The 22,364-nt window shown below is 34.4% G+C and overlaps 1 protein-coding gene across 1 annotated transcript in view; it reads right to left on the bottom strand.

Moving 5' to 3' along the window:
- gogo (thrombospondin-1 like protein golden goal) overlaps positions 1-22,364 on the bottom strand; it is a 293,513-nt gene that overhangs the window by 22,753 nt on the left and 248,396 nt on the right. Inside the window, exons 5-8 of the mRNA XM_076118881.1 lie at positions 11,951-12,045; positions 5,279-5,931; positions 4,919-5,050; positions 1,562-1,740 (exon numbers count right to left, since the gene is read on the bottom strand). Coding sequence (XP_075974996.1) covers positions 1,562-1,740; positions 4,919-5,050; positions 5,279-5,931; positions 11,951-11,999 — 1,013 coding nt within the window. The 5' untranslated portion in view covers positions 12,000-12,045. The remainder of the gene's footprint in view (positions 1-1,561; positions 1,741-4,918; positions 5,051-5,278; positions 5,932-11,950; positions 12,046-22,364) is intronic.

Genomic DNA, 22,364 nt, shown 5'->3' on the forward strand with positions numbered 1-22,364 from the left:
AGTAAGAGTTTTGACAAAACCTATACTATGACAAAAAAAACATGTTTAAAGTTTTTTTTTTGTTTTATAAAACACCTCACGCACCAAGAATTGCTCTTTTGTCGCAGGGACTTTTACAAACATACAAATTATTGTTCCGTAATCGAGCTCACGACCACTCGACGCAATGTTAGCGGCGGTGTGGCGACGTCAACCACTGCGCCACGGAAATTTTATTGTACAGTCATGACATTAAAAAAATTTAATACGAATATATTAAAACTTATACACGCGGCTCAAATATAATGATGACTTTTGTTAAAAATGGTAGCCTATATTCTCTAAAAGATATTCTCATACCATGTAAAATTTTATCCAGATTCGTTCAACAGTTTTGTCGTGAAAGGACAAACAAACTCACAAAGTAATTTAGCCCGTTTAGTTTCAATACTGCACTACTACTCATAGTTTCAAATAACATATGTTTAAGTTTGAACTCTACCCAGTATTTAACATCACCTGAACTAAAATCACAGCTTTGCTTGCGGTCAAATAAACAGCTTACGCTTACCACTATTTCGAACTAAATGCACAATTTACTATTTATTTAATACTAACTGTTAACTGTGGCCTTGCTTGGAATATATTAATTCTCAAACATTACTTCTCGGTAAGAAAAATAATGAATGATTATTTGTATTTATTGGAAACTTGTTTTGTTAAAATGTTATTTCCTAGGATAAAATCTTTCACTAGGCAACATTTTATCTAAATTGGCTCAGCCGTTTTCAGGCAAAAGAACTAATAAATGTTTTTTATGAATTTAATTATAAATAGATCCTGCTCGCACGCGTGTTCTCTGTGTATTTTTTTTGTTCTTTGAAATATAATCATAATTTACCAAAATTGTTTCAGTAGTTTTCACGTAAAACAAACACACATTTCTACTTGCAATATTAGTATATACTACTATATACTACACGTATAAGGATTAGTGCAGTGCAAACAAATATGAATATTAGTTATTGATGATACCGGTTTGAGCCGGATTATGTTGTGGTTATTACTCGTTGCCATGGCAACGGGGATGTAAAGATTAACATAATTAGTTCGTGGTGAGATATTACCTTTGTTATATACAGGTATTTTACTGTAGTTATTAAAAACTACAGTAAAAAGAGTAGTCGATGCGAATAGTACGTTTTATGTGGTACTGCAAGACAACTTTCACGTAAAAATAATGTTTGGCATTAAAATGTTGTTTATACGAGAAAATTTAATATGCATGTCTAAATGAAAAAAACGGCATTACTTTTTAAGGTTATTGATCTCAAAATAAAGAAATAAGTGCTTGATTTTGCTTATCACGCTCTACCACTGCGGGTCTGTGTCATCGGTTTCATTACCATACGGAATGAAAAAGAAAAATAATTTGAAATTATGTAGACTGACATCCTTTTATTGTTATCTTTATCTTTATGCTTGTAAAAATGATTCCGTGAGATTCAATTAATTCTAAAGTATCTTACGAAAAACTAATTAGGTATACCAAGTTGCTATAATACATCAGCTTTGTACCAACCTGCGCACCCTCCTTTCCGCCACATATCTGAGCCGATCAGCATCACGTCCGAAGACCCTCACTCGATCAGCTCCCTCCAGCACACACTCAGGGTACTGGAAAAGGACCCTCACGCCATCACCGCAGGGGAACACGGACCCGCCGTGAACGTTGAGTACGAACTGTTCTGACCAGTCCGCCTGGAAGAAAAATATGAACGTTATGACACAGTCAATAGATATTACGCCTTTTCTAAAAATGGCCATCTGCTACGATCCTAAAAAAACTTCTTTTGCTTTATTCTTAATCATGCATCTTGTCAGTGCTTATGTTATATTATATTATTATGTATAGTGGTAGTATAGGAGTTATGACGGAAAATCATACTTAATGGAATATGAATGCACGTTATAATTGAACCGTTCTCGAGTTAGATAATATTTTATAGTTGAAGTGAGATTACGTAGCAAACCCACCAGTTCTTTAAATGTCATCGAAGTATTATTCTAGCTACTATTAGGAATGACTAAAAGTTGTAAATCTAGGAATAACTAAACCTTGTAAAGCTTACTTAAAAATGTACACTAGTTTAAAATTACTCACGAGAATCAATATGACATTTGCTTTTAGCAATCACAACACTACAATAATATTTTCATATTAAAAGCTGATCAGCGTTCCTAGCATGTTCCGATGAAACAATGTTTCATATGTCGAATACTCGTAGTGTAAGAAATGGCGCTACTGGTTTGCAATTTGCATTCGTACAAAACAAATATTTTGTCGTCGAATGGCTTCAAGAATAAAGTGTAACTGCATATATGAGAAAAATATCGGAATAGAGACATACGTACAAAAAAACATTGAATTGCTTCGAGAACAAGTGTAACTGCTTTAAAAAAAAGTTGTTCGGAAATAAGTATGATTACCTTCGCGCTGGCTGAATAAGTGGTTTCCTTTGCTAATGGAAACTCATGGTTAATGGTTTGAACGTAATGCGTCAACTGAATTTACCATAACTTTATAGATTTTGAGATCGATAATAATTCGTATATTATGTAGTGAATACTAAAATAAAATTTACTGCCGTATTTATTCATAGTAAAGTATCTGGAACCTATTTTGACACAGTTGGTTTAATTTTAGTATTTTACTTAGCAACGGATCTGCTCACTAACGGACATTTTTTGTAACTCAAATAAAACATATTATTAATAAGGGGACTGTTCACGGGTATACATTTATATTATGTTTTAGCCACTGCTCAGCTTAAAGGGTGATCAGGCTAGGATAAATACGTCTGCCAGTCGTCCTAACTTTTATCTTAACTAGCTCTGCAGTTGAGTAGTTCATCAGATCGGAGTAACTTATTGTTCCTAATAAGAGTAATGTCATATCATGATGGATAAGATAATTTAAAAGACTCATTATCTTTTCAAAATGCCAATTTTAATCATAACAATTCATCTCATCAATATTCTACAAACTCCCAAAAACGTATACCGATAAAATTATTCGCGCCATAAAAATGTTGTCAGCGCAAAATAATGGTGCACAACACTTAAAACCAGGACCCATTTATTACACATAAAGTTTTATGTAGATGGCAACACTGAGTTTATGTACCCACTGTTGTAAATTATAATCATTTCCTTTTGTAAGAAAATAGGAAAGTAAGGAGCAATATTGTAAAAAATATTTGGAAATTGAGATCAAAAGATTTTCGTTTAGTTGCGCTTGACTTGTTGAAAACAAAAAGGTTCTTTATTAATAAAAAGGGAAAATCTTTTTTACTTTTAAGTATGGTTGACATAGTTTTTTATTCTTTGTCATATTAGGAGTACATTATTTATGAACACAATAGGTAACACGATAAGATCAAAAAACCTTGCAAAGCTATCTATTTCCAAATCAATATTTACCTAATTTCTCCTTACAAATATTGAATATTGGCGAGTGCATTTCAATGAAAAATTAGTAGCCCGTAATGACATTTAGATTTACTGTTCTTTTGTATATTATTAATTTTGATTAACCGACTTCAAAAAGGGAGGAAGTTCTCAATCCAACGCCATCTGTTTTTTATTACCCATGCAAGAAATGTTATCGGAATTTGACCTATACCGGGAGCGTACACGCACAGGCACCTAATATAAAAATGTACTTCATTAAAATACAATAAGTTCTTTAAACAAATCACTCGCAGGTTCTTAACTAAATGTCTCGATAGCTGCTCTTATCGATAGTCAATAATAAACACAATTATATTAGAAAATCGCCCCATTGAATTAATCTGCGTATTGTATGTCACTCACTCATTCACAAAACATACTTAAAACGTATTAGAGAGATAAATAGCTGTGTACTGAGGATCAAATGGAGCCAAACATCCTTTGTAAGAGGCGATCAATCTCTATCAGGGGTCACTCTTTTCAGCTTGTTGTGTATAAATTAAATAGAGGCTCCATGCCTCGCGCCCGGCACCTAATAAAATATGGACCCTGTAGGACTACCATGGAAAAGTAAATAAGAGCCGGACATTATCATCACGTAGAATTCTTACAAGAATATAACACCGGCAGTTAAGTCGAATAATATATAAGGTAGAATTAGCTTATTTTCAACTATATCTTACGTTACAGCCCAGGATGCAAATATAACAATGACGTCTTGCAAAAATGTGAATCAATAATTGGTACTTTAAACGAATGTCTTAAAATTTATCTCAGTTGCAATAAAACTCATACTGACGGAACAGCATCAAGGCCCCTAAAATATAGCATAAAAATGTCAGTAGGATACATTTTCTATTTCAGAATTTCGGACAGTCCACGCTAAGTTGCGACACGTAGCCATCCCACAAACCTGTGCCTTTGTAAATATTTATGGAGGTGCTCATTTGAAAAGGCTTTTTATGAGAATTGAAGTCAGTAGAGGTTTCATTCTGATTACCACGGACAAACGTCTCTTGAAAATTTAAAACTCGCTGTAAGTAACGTGGATCAACAAAATTACGTGTTTTTTTGTTTGCAAGGCGACGTCTTACGGCTGAAAGAATTTTAATTAACATTGCTCAACCCTAATAAAGTGGAATGTACTTTTCTGTTTTTTTACTTTATGACGGAAGAAAATTTACGGAGCGATCGTTTTAAATATTCTTTATGGAATTTGAGATACCAACCAAGTTGGGACACGTGTATTTACTTTTAATAAGAAGACCTGAATTCATTTTCTAACAAACTTCTATAAGAAGATAAAACTAAGGATCAAAATCATATACCTAGACACCGGCCGTAACATTTCAACAAAAACGTTAACCCTAATACAACACATTCGTAATCTGCTATGAAACGGTGATAGATTTATGGCAGTCATTACCTTTATAAAAGCAGTAGCCAAATCCTGAGGCCCAGCAGCTGCAGCTGGCCTCAACGTGAGAGCGTAGTCTCCAGCCTGACCGAAGAGTTCACAGCGGAGCGTCATCGTACGACGACCGGGGAACCCGTGCATCTAGGAGAAAATATATAAGCATTTACAAAAACATATTTCTACTTATTCTTGACGTATTTAGCATTATCAGTTGAATTTAAATTATTTTTACCACAGACACTAAAATTGTAATAACTTCGGATGTACGCCAATGCATTGCAAATGTCATTAGAATTTAATTAACAGTTACATTTCCAAACGAGTGACACAAATTAAATTCGTGATCTGTCTTTACGACGAAGACCTTACCTGTTCAGAATATAAAACATGAGCATGGGAACTAGTGTTCTTCCCATCACAAAGCACTGCTCCTCCACTGGAATGGCCGCAGTAAAGCAGCTCCAGCCAGAAGTCAGCGCTGGACTCCACAGGCGTACACACCACCCTAGGAAACTCCAGGATGGCCATCACCTGCCTCTCAGGATACGTCTGGATCTGCTCCGGCGTCACGTCTAAATTAGCCGTCGGCCACAACACGTCAAACTTCCAAGATTTCACCACACTATCACCAGTCTCCATCAGACTACCATCACTAACGTCCCTCTTAACTTTTACAGATTCCGCATCACGTTTCGCTAACTCTGTAGTATTATCGTAATCTGGTAAGTAAGTGTCTTTATCGGAAACTAATTCTAAGTAGTAAGTGCCGCCTCTTGAGAAGTAACCGCAGGGTAGGGTCATGCGGTTTTCGGAGTCGAGAGCTAGAGGCATGGTGGCGAGGAGGGTCCTGCCGTCGTCGTCTTCTCGAGCGAGGCGGACCCGAATGCCGGTGCCTGATGCGCCGTGGACGTGGATGTGCACGTCGCCGCCCAGCGCCACGAGGGTGGAGGGAATCTCCACCCATACTTGGTTGAGGTCGACGCGGTCTTCGCTGACGTATGGATTTACGAAGGAGGCGCCGCCTGTGGACAAAGATAGAACTATTAATATATTTTTAAGTTATCGCTGCAATATTATTGTGCAATAAAATGGATTATTTATTTAAGGTTAAAAAGCAATGAAAATGCATATTGCACTCTGTATAATTAATGTTTGTTCCAGGTGAAAATTAAAACGATGCCTCGAGATATCAATATCTATAAAATGTTGATTGCTTCGTTTAATATTTATTTTAATTGGGCATTTACGATATTATTCAGGAACCTTTGCCACTACACAGAACAGAAAAGAAAAATACACAATTTTCTAAAAACATCTACTTCTGAACTAATTTGCTCTTTCACATAATTACTAACTCAGCACATAAGTCACCCGACAGTTGATCTATGAATGCCTAACTTAACGTAATTACTTAGTGTTAGCCTTCGGCACTAGATCACAGGGAATATCTTAAATGACAAGCTAGTCTCGGGTATTATATTCCGTGGAGCTTAGAACTAATCAGGGTAAATGGAATGGACGTCGTGAATGCATTTCGGCTTGCTACTTAGGTTACAGGTTTGATACCCTAAACTGTAATGGCTTTTAGGTTTAGTATTGCAAGAAATTGGGTAATTCATTAAATGGTTGGTTTAGAATCAAATATGATTTAAGTGTGAATAGTTACTGGTCAATGAAGTAAAGCCTGGCGACTGTAGATGTGTTGCCGGATAAGATGCATTTTGGTTTTTTAGGTTTCTATTGAAATGTTCTTAATTGTTCCGGTAGGTATAGAATTAAGTATCCCAAAGAATAGCATTTAAATAATGAGAAACTCTACAACACTAGCAAAGACAGATAGTGCATAAATAAAGTAATTTCAAACGACTAGCACACTAATAAAGCTTACAAAACTCCAGCAAATTAATACATTTCAATCTCATTCAAGATAAAGTCCTCAACTAAATAGTCTAAAAGGCTTTTCAAAATACTTTTAAGATCTTGAAGAAAAACATTTTATAAACTGAAAACGTAGACGAAGCAAGGTCCGTTTTTCTAGGAAAATATTTTATTATAAAACTCAGTTGCATGTCTTAAGTAAGGATTTTAAAAGGTTTTTTTTTTCAAGTAGTTTGAATAACATTTTCTGTTATTATTATGTGGGGTAATCTTGCTACGTTAAGCTTGCTTTTGCATTGAATAAAGTGATTTTCGGAAAGGGATTTCATTGAGTCTTTTGTTTTATGAAAGAGTTTATTTATTGGCTTTTGTTTCAGTTGAAATCTTATTAAATTTTCAGTGGTGTTAATACTTAAAAATGAGATTCACCAATTAAGGACGTTTTGTTGTAGATACAGATAGATTTTGGTCCGAAACCTGTCAAAAGCGTAACGATGATACACACACATAGTCACACGATTGAAATGCTTAACCTAATCATATAATTTAAAATCTTGTTAATTGGGACTAAGCAAAAAAAACTGCAAATAGTAAAGTGCAATAATATAAGAATATTTCCACATAGTCTTTAAAAACACTAAAGGTATCACGAAAACAATGACGTAAAATTCGTATAACAAAAGTACTGAAATTTGTATATAATCAAGTATTTACATTTTTGGACCTCTAAGCCCTATGTTTAACAACCTGTATACTTCTTACAAAATATATTTATCCTTTTTACCCTTTCGTAATTACAGCACCATAACAAAATCTTCCCAAAAAAATATGTTAAACGTTCAAAAATCCTCAACGCGATACGCTACAGAATTTACATACATTTTGTCATTAAATGCAAATGGCGGATAACGCGGTGCGAGCTCGTATTATGTTTGCAAGAGCCTAATTACCAAGCCTTTGTTAAACGAATAACGTTTGTAATGGAGTCACTCCTTTGCCGAATTATATTTGGGTGAAGAAGTTTCGTAAGTACTTACAGTTACTAATGAGATGATCTGCAATTTTTATTTTGTACCAATTATACTGTTCTTAAGGAAATATGTTAAAGTTAAACATTTACGCTCCAGTTTATATACAGTAAGATAAGCAACTATTTCCTGTACAGTAGCCAAATTCTAGAAATCAAAAGAAGAAAACCCAAAAAAAAAGACTGTTTAACCCTAGAACCGAACCCAAGAATGTAAGTAATCTGCTACCGTATACACTAACTTACAAATATCTATCTTTCGAAAACGCATAATATCAAAATCCAAAATTAAATATAAGTTTTATCCCTTAAATCGTCACTATAATATAAAAGTCAGACTTGCATAAGTAAATCAGTGTTATAAAGATATCTCACATTCTCCTCAATATAAAAAAATACCTTCGACTGGAAATCTTAAACGAACTCGGAGTTAACAAGCCAGTAACCTCACAAACATTATTTCCGACCTTATTTCCCTCGAGTCGTCGTCAATATGTTCCGAATTATTCTTCTGATTAATCTTTGCGTGTCAACATGGCTTAAGGGATACTCAGATAACATTCTGTCGTATAAAGTGTTTGACGCAAAAGCTGACGTCATCTATGCTAAAATACTTGTCTAGATTAATTTGGACTTAGAGCTTTCTGGCTCAGAATGTTCGTGTATTAATTTTGATTTGCAGTTTTTTTGTACTTGAATGTCAATATCTACAAATATGTGTCGTTATCTTATTTTGTAATGTTAATTAGTTGAGGCTATGCTGATACTGACGCTAAAAAGGAAGTTATCTAAATCTAGAATTTCATTCAGTCAATTAAGCCTATTTAGTTTTAATTTTTCTAGGCACGCTGAATGGATATGACTCGGTAAGATCAAAAGTTACTTACTATAATATTACTAGGCCAATTCGATCAAAGCGAAAAAGTCAGGTAAAGAACAAAACATATCAGTCGTTAAGCATTACAGAAAACAAATGTACAGTTGGTTGCAAACCAGGATTTTATTGCAATTGCCAGTAGATAACCCTGGTAACCTACATACATTTATCGTTGGTACAAAATCCAACATTTCACTGATAAAACCTGCACGAAACTGGACATTGCAACGATGGATAAGAAAACCACGGTTAAGCTCAGAAAACGAGAATTCTTAACATTTTCTGAATAAAACCAACCATAATTGATGTCTGTAGCTTCCTCGAACCATTTTATAAAGACCTCCCACCGCGCAAATGTTGTGAAGAAATTCGATGCAACTAACAAATGAAGGTGCAATTGAGAGATCAAGTTATATTGGGTACGTTTAGTGCTGTTTAGATAAAGTTAGGTTATTTATGTTTAAAAGATAAAATGAATTATAAAACGATATTTAAGTGAAAATCCTTCTAATATTATAAATGCGAAAGTTTGTTAGGATGGATATTGTGTAAGTTTGTAATTCTTTTACTAAAGGAATTTTGATAAAATTAGGTACACAGATACTTTAAAACCTGTACTAACACATATTTTCAAGAAATCTTTCAACGTAAAAGAAGTAGCGAGCAGAAAATAGCGGTGTAATAAAAATGTTTGTACAGTTATATGTCATATACGACATTAAATTATTATACTATTCTAAATATTATCAAAATACGTTCTGCTATTTTGAATGACAACAAAAAAGGCAGACATACGAACAAAGACATACATTACTGCTATTGATATAGAAGTAAGAATATTTAGTGTTTCCACATAAAATTACTTATACAGTCAGGCTTTTTTCCGCTACTTACCAAAAGCCATTGGAACCAATAGTCGAGACAGGGCGGGTCAGACACATTAATTTGTTCAGACAACTAGTACCGGCTGGTACGTGGGTTCAATCCAATAAGGTCTAATCTATGGGAGAATAGATAAGTAGTATCGTATATTTTTGTATTTCAACGATTGATAAACGCTAATTTGAAACGGAAACATTCTTTGTTCTATATCTCAAGTTTTATATTGCTATTTTTTCGTGAATGGTTTATTCGCATAAAGATAGAATCACAAAAAGTTGATAATCAAAAGTACGGGTTATAATACGAACTGATTTAAGATAATCTTGTATGTCAAGATGTATGGATGTGAATAGCCGCGTACTGACTGACCGAGCAGCCTCGCGAGGTGTCTTTTCTCTTTTCTTTCAGTTCGAAATGAGCGGGACCAAGATATTTCCTCGCGAGGCTGCTCGGTCAGTCAGAACGCGGCTATTCACATCCATACATCTTGGCTATAGAAACACAAGATGTTTGTAAGGAACGTAAAATATAGCATTGTTTCGTTTCTGCCTACCCACGTGGGGGTTTTAACGGGCATGGTTATATGTCCGTATGTACACACCATAAACATTATAAAAGAACAGTTATTATAATGGACTGATTGCGTTTGGGTATAAGTTATAGGTAATATATGTACGTTATAGGTCTTTACGAAAACCTCGTTCTATGAACTTTATTTATAAATAGATAAATTAATTTTAGAAATCCTAATATAAGCTATAATAGAGCACATTAACAAATTATTGGATACAAAATTACATTATAAAGAGAATTATTTATATTCACTTAAAATCAGTCCAAAAAACGCTTATTCAAAGTTTACCGTTGAAAAGACTAAAAATACTCCAAAAAAAGTTTTGGTAACGTTTCTGCGAAAAACGCGGATTAATTAAAATGTAATTAGACACCTGTTTTCGAAGCCCATTTGAAGGCAAAACACGTAAAACACGCCACTCGTAAGTTTTAAGGTTACCTGCAGATGGAAATGGTTACTTTAGAGCAGTGGCTCTCAACATTTCGGCACAGGATTCGAACGAGTCGGATAGTGGTTAGTGATTTTTATCTTACGACAATTGTGTTTAAATTATATTGTTAGTTTACGGCTAGGTTTTCTTTTAATTTTATAATGAGTGCATACATTCATAAAATACAGACCTACCGATAGCTCTTAGACGTTAGGTTAAAACATACCGATACAATATTTTAGATTTACGAAACATTTGTATGATCAGCCGGCTTGGTTTTGATAGAATTTTTTCAAATTTAAAATTGATACATTCAAGCTTATGTCAAATCGTACATTTAGATTGTTTGATTTGGATTATTTTCATTTAAAAATGTGTTTGATCACGCGCTAGTTTTGAATTTAAGAGTAAGATTTTGAATTAAATTTCGTCGGGCGTAAGCCCAGTGGGACTAACGAGGAAAAGTAACGATAAGCTCATGGATGATTGATTATACTCAAGGCAAATGTGAAATGATTCGTCAAATAAGTAAAATACTGAAACACTGAATCCAAACACTAAAGACTTATATCCTAACATCGTACAAAGCGAGATCAATTTTCGTAAACCTGTCAAGGGTCATGTTCCCCCATGTTGAGAGCCACTGCCTATACGTTATTGCCATACGAGGCTTAAAGGTTCCCGTAACACTTAACAGAATTGCCGCTTCAAACTTTTCTGCTGCAAAGAATATTCCTGACTATAAACTTTCATTGCATTGCTTTTTTAATACGAGAATGTCATAATTTGTTTTAAATGCCGTCATTTTAGCTACGTGGTTAATATTGCTATTAGCAATAACTCTTAAATATATTGAATTAAGTTAACTATTTGGGGGTACCTCGCTATAAGTAGAATTGACTACAATTGATATACATTTTCTTTTCGAAATAACGTATTTTAGTTTTTAATAAGACATCATATATTCATACCTTATTTACCAGCAGCCACAACTAATAAAATTATTATTATTTTACCTCAAAAACTTGGAATGATGTTCATATTCTTATTTGTCGGTCTACGAGTGGCTATTTGAAGTTATTCATCCACTGTACTGATACTGTTACCTTATTTTTCTCATGTTATCTGAGTTCCTCATAAAGGCAAACACTACGTTACGTCGACGCACCACAAAAACGACATCACACAGTAGGACAAGATTTATAGACAAGCACCGAAAATGTTAGCGATACGACATCGCAGCGGAGTGTTGCGGCCTAACCGTAAGCCAAGGCATTTGACAAACCTGTACTTATCAACTCCCCCAAGTAACCAAGTGTACTGACCACACTTGTGACCACAACAGACTGCACTAATGTAAGCTATGTACCTACCTGCGATGATAATAAGCCGCAGTAGCGCGGCAAGCGGCACGCGGCGCATGCTGCGTCACCGCGCCATCAAACCGTCGCCGCACGTGCCCCCTCGTCTGTAACAAACATACAAACATGGTTAAACACAAAGTTATAACATATTTATGCTGGACTAGAGTTAGCAAAGAAGTCAGGGATATTCAGATCAAATGAGAGGAAGGTGATTGAAAGAGAGAAACTTATTTTTGTTGGTCAACATTTTTCAGTCGATCATAATTGTTTTTGGGATTTTGTAATAATAAATAGTATGTCAGTACAGCGTATACGTCCCTCCTTGCATTAATCAGAATTGTTTTTATCCAGTTGTAACTAACAATTCAGAACGAGTAGGATTCAATTCTTTATACACATAAATAGGGCGATCATTTTATGGAATCGGGTTTTCTACCGTCACTTAAAACTTACATTTGTGAAAAATCACAAAAATATTTTCGCATAAAATTATACTACGGTAGAAAAATTTTCAAACAAGGGAGATTAAAACAGTAAGTTATAGCGATGAATTATTGATGTCTACCGAACAAGAAGCAAACTGTGTCAAACGAAAAAGACGAAACTATCGCAAACTCAAAGTTCCTAGTGGTTTTAAAACTGAAAAATATTCTGTTTTCATTCAAAAACTTGCCACTTCAGTTCTGAAAAAGTTTAGAACAAATGAAAAAGCACATTAACAAAGGCTCCGCACTTGATATTTTCAATTTTGAAACTCGAAATGAACCTATTTATTGGGACTGAAGTTTACAGGAAAAAGGCTGTTCTCTTGAAAAGTAATGTTATATTTCAAGTCATAGTAAGAAAGTTGTTCGTTATGTTACATTTTGAACTGCACTTTTTTCTTGTACGATAGAATTTGTCGTCGTTGTTTCACTGCATTACTTCAAAACCAGGTGACCCTCATTTCAACTTATAACGCGTTTGAAGTTTCGTTCCTTATTTTTGACGCGTTAACTGTACGGAAGTTTGTTGTAAGTAAAATCCTTAAGCCTGGTTTGTATTATTTCTTCATTTCGTTGCATTTGTCTTAAGGCAATCAGTATAGTATAGGAGGCGCCCATAGCCAGTTGCGCTCACCGGTCGGTAAACGATCTGTGGGTTAAGCAACCCTTGGCGCGGTCATTCCATAGATGGGTGACCGCATAGTGGTATTTGAACTGGGCGTCTCCGTGCTTCGGAGGGCACGTTAAAAGTCGGTCCCGGTTGTTATCTACTACGATAACAGTCGTTAAGCCATGTCAAAGGCCTTCGGGCGGCTTGAACAACTTTGACACTAGGTTGACCACTAACCATACGATAAGAAGAAGAAGGCAATCAGTTAGTTAACAATATGTGGCATTCAACGCGACATTTAACCATATATTGCTTGACGTTTCGGCGCAAGTCACATAGCTAGAATTACCATACGTACAAAAAAATAACATAGCGACTGGATTGCTAGCTAAAAATTGTTTCACAAAAGCCTTCCGATTTCATCAACCGTAGTTTAAACTGATACGTAAATACTATTTATTTACTGTTATTTAACCACTAAACTTACCTTAAAGCATATATATTAAAGGTAACCTATAAATCGACCACAATCGTTAAAAACATCAATTCGAACCGGTTCAAACCGCTGCAGTATTTTATCCTAGACATTGAAGAATGGTCTACTCCTAGCAGTTAATTAAAACCTAAGAATTTTAAAAGAGACTAAGATTTTTTATGGTAAGGAAAAGTGTTAAGGTGTACTTATAAATCCATGCACAGTTCCATACGGATATTTTGATAATGTGAAAGTAACTGTTTGCCTGTTTTTTATGTGTTTGACGACTGAACTCCTAAATTAATTTTTATGAAATTTGTTTGAATCGAAAAGCAACTTGTACGTAAAGCAGAACGTTAAATGGTAAACATTTTATCTCTCTCTTAAGTCTGAATTACTAAATCCCTTTATTCACTATTCAGTGATACCATACTTAAAAATTCACACGCTTTCATACTTAAAATGCATCGATAACGACTCGATAATATAGATTTTCTACAGGTTTATGATGTTCCCTCTCACCGACTACCAATAAACCATCAAATACTAACATTCGTACAAACAATCACCTCTCACGATCACTACCACGAAAACTTACAATATTTTCACGCACAAATCACACAAACGTACTCGTTCTTTGATTATTCGAGTCTTGTTTGACAAAGACGTTCCATCGATTCCCCATTAATTCACAAAAGGGGAAACTTGTGATCAAAACATGAAAGATGGGAGACTTCATGATTTTTGTGCCTTTGTGTGAATTTGCGAATCTTTGTACAAGTTACGCGTGATGGGACACAATCAATGTAAAGGAGAATACATAAAATCATTTATTTTTATATTTTTGAAGGTAAAGCCGTGGACTCGGAATTTTGCCTCCCATTGTAATATTGCGAAAAAAATTGCACTTGAAGCCTGGGATACAAAAAACACTTTTTTTTCTTTTCAGAAATCAATTTTGATATAATAAGACTAGATTCATATACACCTTCACAAAAATCTCGTGACAGTGTTTGTAATCACACTTCTCCGTAACGACTTACCTGTTTTTTGGGTATATTTATATTTATTTACAAAGTAAAGTTAATTTTATACCACTAGATGACAAGGGTATAAAGCTTGTAAGTATGTTTGTAATGTAGGATTCTTGGAAAATTAGAATTTTTGATAAATCTACGCATTTATCAAAAAATCTTGTAAATTGTTTTTCTCAATTTCCAAATGTTAAATCAGTTTCCTTACAATGTTTTGTTTTCAACATTATTTTTGCTAAAACTGAAAAATAGCAAGAGTCCTTATGATTAATGTTTTTTCCATCCTGCATGGTAAACCTTAAAAATAACACAACAATCAATGTAGCTGTGTGAGATGATTCCGTATGCCTTGATTATGTGTGTATTTGCATAATGAGCCCGATGCCTATACGCAAGACAATTTGAAGACGTGTGATATTTTTCGCGAGCTTTCTCCTGATTATATACCTACGATGTTTGCTTAATTTACGACGCTGATTTACTTTTGTGAATTTATTCTTTATAATAAAATAAAATATAACTTTGTGTCACAATCACGATTTATGTGTTGTATTACAAAAATGATCTTTATAGAAAATGTACCTAGTACCTAGTGTTCAATGATATAATTTAATTTTTTTAATCTATCACGATTTGTTCTCATTTAAACATTCGGCAACAAATAAAATATCCTTAAAATATTCATACAGCGTAAGTACCGGTTTCTTTTTTATTTGGGTCTATAAAAAATATAACTGTTCAAGTAAACTGCACTCACAAAGTACTAAACCTACCTAACTATACAGCTTTTCTAAAACTTCTTTCTAGTATAGAAAGTTTCAAAACTAAAGCTTGAATACTTTATATTACTTTACTACATTACATAACAAAACCTTGTACAGCAAGACTATAAAATCAAAACCTCAAACCATATTCGTGGAAGTGACCTATAACCTAACATATTCATGTGCTAACAAACCGTCACTCCTATATTATTCGCAGTGCCTAGTTACAACATATTACATATAAAAGCGACGCTAAAGGCACGTACACACTTGTCACGTTCCGCATTTATGTTCCAACACTGCCTCTCACCAGTTTGAACCGGAATTTTCCGGAAAATAAACGCTCAGCTATGAGAGCTAAGAGCGTCTTAAGTTTAAATACACGTAGAATTTGGCGCAATTTAAATTAAGCAAGTAAATTTTCAATGTTAATAATAGTTTTAATAGAAGCCCGTGATAAAATTGTGGATTTTCTTAGGCGTTCATTAAAAAATTCAAAGCTTTTGCGCGTCGGAAAAAATAAAGTAGAATTTATGTTCGGCTTATAGTGATGGGGAGAGTCACGAATCTGTTGTTTTATTGCTTGGCTTTATTTAGAATTTGTTTTAGAGATTTAATTATTCATGACTTCAGATGGATGAATGTTAAATTAGAGTAAAAATATAGCTAATAACAATTACTTATTACTTTAGTTGAAAGTTCAGAAACCGTGTAGACGTGTAAGTGGCAGACATAGAAATTATTACTAATTGAACAAACTACATATATACACTCAGCGGCAGAAAAAGTGGCCCAAAGTGAAACTACGATAAAACTTTTTATAATATCAGTATATGGTTATTTTTTTGGCTATAACTATTAGTTAAACAGTTTATACACAAGTTAAGTTACAATTTACACTAAATAGTCGTATTTTTTTTATTAAAAATGGGAAAAATTAAAAAATACAGCTTTTTTCGAAATCGTTTATTGAAAGTTTTCGTAAAAAAACTAATTCTGCACCAAAGAAAAAATCTAGTTTATACCGCGTGTTAACTCCTCTAGCATTTATGGTGACCTGCATGCATTCTGGCATGCTTTGGAGGATGTTTTAATTACTTCTTGAAGAATTTTATCCCACATTCTGACTAGAGCGGTTCTTAGCTCACCAAGTGATTCTGGTGGGTTGGGCAGTGCACGTACACTGTTTTTTAGCATTTGCCAGACATGTTCTACGGGGTTGATGTCCGGACTGCGAGCAGGCTAAGCCAGTTTTTGAATCCCGATATCAGCAAGGTGCGAATCCACAACGCGGGCGCTATGAGCGCGCGCATTAAACTGCATTAGAGTTTATCCTCCCGACCAATGAAATCCATAAGTGGTACAACATGGTCTTGGAAGATTTCTTCAATGTACCCGGCTGCTGTTAGGCGCTGATCTACGATGACAAGCTCCGTACGTGCCTCCAAACATACATCTCCCCACACCATAACAGACCCACCTTTGTAACTGACCGTCTCACGTGTTGTGTTGGGAAGAAACCGTTCTTAAACCGTTGTCTGTACACTCTCTCACGACCATTTGGTGCTCTTAAGGCTATTCAGCACTCATCGGTTAAGAAGAACTTGCTCCATTGGTCGATGGACCAATTCACATGTTTACGAGCAAATCGTAATCGCGCAACTCGATGGTGTCTCTCGAGTTCTGGTACTCGGGCTGGTCTTCTTGTCCGTTAATTACGTTCTTTTATCCTTCGCCTCATGTTCCGTTCACTAAGAATGACTCCGCGTTCCGCTTGAAGCCTCTAGTGAATCTCAAACGCTGTCAGAAAGCACCTCGAGGTTAACAAATCGATCATCTCTTGCGGATGTACATCGTGTTCGTCCAATTCCTGGTCGCCGCGTGTAGAGACCAGTCTCACAATACCTCCTAATCGCAGACCTTAAAGAGGTATGCGATACATTGAAAAATGCAGCCACCTCTCTATAGTAATGGCCCTGATCGGACAACAAGACCACTTAAGCCACGCGTTCAGCAGTAAGTGGCATCTTCAAATCTTTTCTAAAATCTAAATAGACCAACAATCAATAAAAATCATAAAAAAAACGTTTCCGTGCAGCAATATTTCAAAATACAAAATTTAACTGACCTCTCAAATCAACACCGAATTCAGTTCTAACACACATTGTTAGAAAAAGTCATCCGTCACTTAAATTAATCTCAAATTAAACACTTTATAACACTAAACAGATCACTTCGCAACTACTTACAACAATATATCTTTCATATATTACTTAATTTGTTTACAAATTTACGATAAGCGCTTGGGCCACTTTTTCTGCCGCTGAGTGTAGTTTAAAAGCAGTACTATAGTAACTAAGTATGCATATTCTATTTTACAAAGCATCGGTTAATAAATTTTGTTTGAAAGTAAATTACTTCCTTGAATGTTTAACTATCGAGAACTGGGTGTAAACTACGAACTCATAACACCAAGCGTTCTTGCTAACTCTTGCAACAGTATTTCTTGCTTCGATATTAATATTGGACATCACTACGGATAAATTTCGCCGAGATTTTTTACCGGGCTATTTGGAGTGCCGCCGTTTGGCCATCATTAATAAATACTTGTGTAACAAGCTTAATCTTTAGCCCAAATTGGCAGAACCGTACAAATTATATAGAATATTCGTATTTGCTAATAACGCTGGATATTTTCAGAGAGGGATGAAATGTGGCCTGTTTTGTTAACTTTCGTAATACCGTTTTTTGTTAATGTTGGGGATAGTTAGTTTAAGAAATGGAATCGTTTATTTTTTTGTTTCTTTTTTATACATGTCTCATGGTTCTTAAAATAGTAGCTTTTTTATAAAGCTAAACACACATCTCGTCTATCCAGATGGATAGACGAGATGTGTCATTGACTGTGATGGACTGAAAACCTAACTCTTCGCTTACTCCAACAGAAGACCCATTCTCACCATTGAGATGGTAAATGGTACAATTACTATTTAATGTCTTATAAAATGCATTATCATGCAAAATGCATTAGTCTCCAACAAAATACTCATCACCTCTACAGCACTAAACTTGTTTAACAAACTAATCTATACATATACCACACTAAAGTTCGAGCTATCTTCCTTAAGTCTCGTATCACCACTTGCATTGTTACAAAACTCAAAACATGACATAACAAATGATCTCCTTGAACGTGTGTGGATTATCACAGACCGTGAGAGACCAGAGATCACGAATAAGCCGGCCGGCTGAAACGTATGAAATAAGAGAAAAGGTCAGCGGTGAGTGACAGACTAAAACGGTGTTAATCGCTTCCGTGTGCAACACCCTGTATAAGGAAGTGTTAGAATAATATACTTGAATGTGCTATATAGGGTGTTGGGATAATGTTTGTGTTGATAAAATTGTGTTTTTGGTTTGATCTAATTGTTTTGTTGTGATATAAATAGCTTAAATTAAGGTAAAATTGTTTTTTTCCCTTTACATATTTACAGCGTAAACTTAAGAATAATAAAATGTTTTAGACAATATCTAATTAAAAGGCATACGTTAACCCGTTCTAATCGTTACAGTATAATTCACCTAGTGTTTTTAGTTAAGTGGTTTCGGTAGAGGTATTTTAGAAAATGGAAGTTTTTTAATTTTTGCAAAAACAGAAATCGCGCTCGAAATAATCTTGTGTCGCAACAACAATATACACACAACATATTAATTAGAGACAGAAAGTAGAACCAGATCCTAAACGAAATTACATACTTATAAAAGACGCAAATATTTCCTTCCGTGTAAGAATCGCAGTCACGACTTCCACAGCACTAAAAAACTTTATCAAGAACGGAAAACGGCACTATGAAAAGCAAAAATATTTCTCCTACATTTTACAATATTACGTATTCGGTGTTGTTTCTTGGGCAAATCCGGTAAATACCGACCGCATTCCTCCTAAGACCGTAGCGTCCGATAAATTGTTTTCCGTCGGACGCGTCAAGTTGACGCGGGTCTTGTCATTGAGGCTCACCTGTCAGGAAAGACAAGTTACCGTCAAAAAAGACAGGAAAGGCGTCAAAAAAGACTATTTTAGCGTCAAAAAAGACTCTTGTAGCGTCAAAAATTATTGCTCAAGAATATTTTAGGTATAAATAAATGTCTATTTTTATAAATATTTTCTTGTGTTGAAATTTTGTATTTTTGTATCTTGAATTGTTTCTGTTCTGTCGCATTTTGACATAAGGAGACTATTTCAAAGGTCTAGAATATGTCCACTAGAATAAATGATATGGGTCGGTGTAAAGTATGTGGAGTGAAATGTACTGAATGTCCGGCTCTTAGCAACAGTAACGTAAAGTTTATTTTACACATTTCGTAAAGCTTACTAATGCTTAAAATGGAAAACAAAGTAGCTTTGCTATTAAATCTATTAATTAATAATGGAAAACAAGTCTTATTTGTTCACGATTTCTATATAATAATATAGACTGATTGATATAACTGCTTAGTGATAAGAAGTATGTATCCGTTGTTTACAGAATCAATTTTGATTTTTTAACGTATCATAGGTACAACGTAAGGCAATAATCGGTCCTAGCTATTCTAGAGCTAGTCCTCAACCAAAAACTTTGTTGTTAGCTTAGATCAAATGAATTTAAGACAATTTGTGTTAAACTCCCAACTTGTAAAACCTTTCAGCATTCATTAATTAAATAATAACCATAAGGCTTCAAAAACATTAATATAGGAAGTATGGGGATACTTCTCATATTAATATTTTTAGAAAAACAAATAAAAAAACAAACTCATGTCAGAAACAAATTCAATATCTACGTAAATTCTCTGCTAACATTGACTGTTTATGTATGCACCCCTATTGTTAAACCATGTACTTGTAATACTAAAATACGACTGTATGGGGGACAAAGGAAATAAACTTACTTGTTGAATTAATAATTTTGGTGAGTCCTATTTTTAGATTAAAATTTCGGTTTCGTTGATGCACCTGCTTGTTGTTACGAAGATCCATTTACAGTAGAACACTGAGTGAAGTGCTGTGTTAATGACAATACAATTTTACTATAAGATATATCGCTTGAAAGACCCTTTGTATTTGATTTTAAAACTGGTTGATTTTGCAATAGTTTACGTGGGTTCCATTTACACTCAAGCTTTCTGCTTTTTTGTGACTTTTACGACTAATGACTAAATAAATGGTCCTATTTTCTAGTGAGTTTTTGCCATCGGGTCCTTTTGTGTGCGCATACATATACATTCATGGGTGGTTCAATGCCCACATAAAACAATAACATCATAGTGGGTTGTCAATTATTTGCCAGAGTAAAGTGTAAGTTCAATGTGTCATGAACTGCTAATCATAGAAAAATAATATTTCCTAACGTGTTCCTAACGCATCGTCTTGCCAAATAAACCAATTTATTTTTCACTCAATATCAACGTACAATAAACAAAACAACAAACAATTAAGCATAAAATCTCCAAAACCTTACATTTACCTCCGTCAGTGGAGAGGGTACATTTGTCAGGGCTCGTCCATGATGCCCTGAGTAATGGCACCAGTCTGACCAAGAGGTTATACTACAACTGATTTGTGGACCTCATATTTCATAGAATACTGGGCTATAGTGCAAGTTGGAGAGGAACGCGGAATGAAATACGAAATAAATAAAATAATGCTGACTAAAATGTTACGAATTTAATTTCGGTAAATTAACCTTTTATTATGTACATACCAATATTATATATCTACACATATTTAAGGGAGATTAAAATTTCCGTTAGAAAAAATATAACCTAGTTATTTTGATTTTCTTTTTTTAAGTGAATATTAATATTTAGAACTTTTGAAATTCTCCTTTTTTGGTCCGCGATAATTAATAGTCATAAAAAATTGATTACATTTTTTTCTAATAAATATAATCTTGACCCAGACAAAAATAGTCTTTCCGTGTTTTATTATACTTATCCAATTCATGAGGATAGCGAGTATTCGAAAAAAATATGATTGTATCAGTCTTTGTGAAAGAACAAAAATCTTTCCCGGCATAAAATGGAACATACACTCCCAAGAAACATCCATCACCAACAACAAAATAACAATGAGCTCTCTACAAATTCACCAAAATAATTATTTCAAATAGCCATTTCCAAAATTCAAACACCAATAATATCTATTACACATTTATATTCGTGACTTAATTCAAACATTTCTCAAAGGAGAATATTTGTATTAATTTTAATATCCTTATAAATACAGTATTGGCATTAGTGGCAGCTGTCCCGGCGGTACACAGCGAATATTAATTACGTCGAATAACCAAGGATTCAGAACTACTTAAAGACGAATATCGAACGGATATTAAAGGGATATTTCAAGTAATAACGTTGAATTCTGGGATACAAGTGCTTACACGTCTACAGAGGATTTAAATACTACGAATGTAGAGATGCCTTACTTCGAGCGAATTTTTTATTCATATCATTTGCGGTCTGATATTTTCTACCAATAAGCATTGTGGCGGTTATCGACCACGATTTAATTGTTGTTGTTATCATGTGATTAGTATCAATAATGATGATGATCTAATCTGTGACTAATTCATAAACATTATTTCATATAACTGCTACCATGAAATATACGAACAGTAGTTCATTGAACTTCAATGAGTGAAGATTTTTCATAGTACATTGCCGTAGTTGCGATCTGTTTAACCAACGTAATTTCTAAATTAAATAGCAAAACGCCAAAATCTTGGATTTATTTGTGGTCCGGTCTTAGGGTTAATAAGAAGTTACTTCCTTTTTTAGCGCTTACGGGTATGACGTCACACTCTGGCACATTTTATAGGTCTTGCTATAAAGCGTGCCAGGAAATGTCACCATTATTTAAAACAAAAATTAAACCATACCTTTTTTATCTGACTGACGGACTATTAATAATAATTTTGTGGCACCCTGTTAAACCTTATTATAAATTCGAATTTCTGTTGTAACCTTGTTCTATATCGTAGCCATTAGAGCATCCTCGTTACATAATGTAAGCAGAT

This window comes from Anticarsia gemmatalis, chromosome 10 (assembly GCF_050436995.1).
Source record: "Anticarsia gemmatalis isolate Benzon Research Colony breed Stoneville strain chromosome 10, ilAntGemm2 primary, whole genome shotgun sequence".
NCBI lineage: Eukaryota > Metazoa > Arthropoda > Insecta > Lepidoptera > Erebidae > Anticarsia > Anticarsia gemmatalis.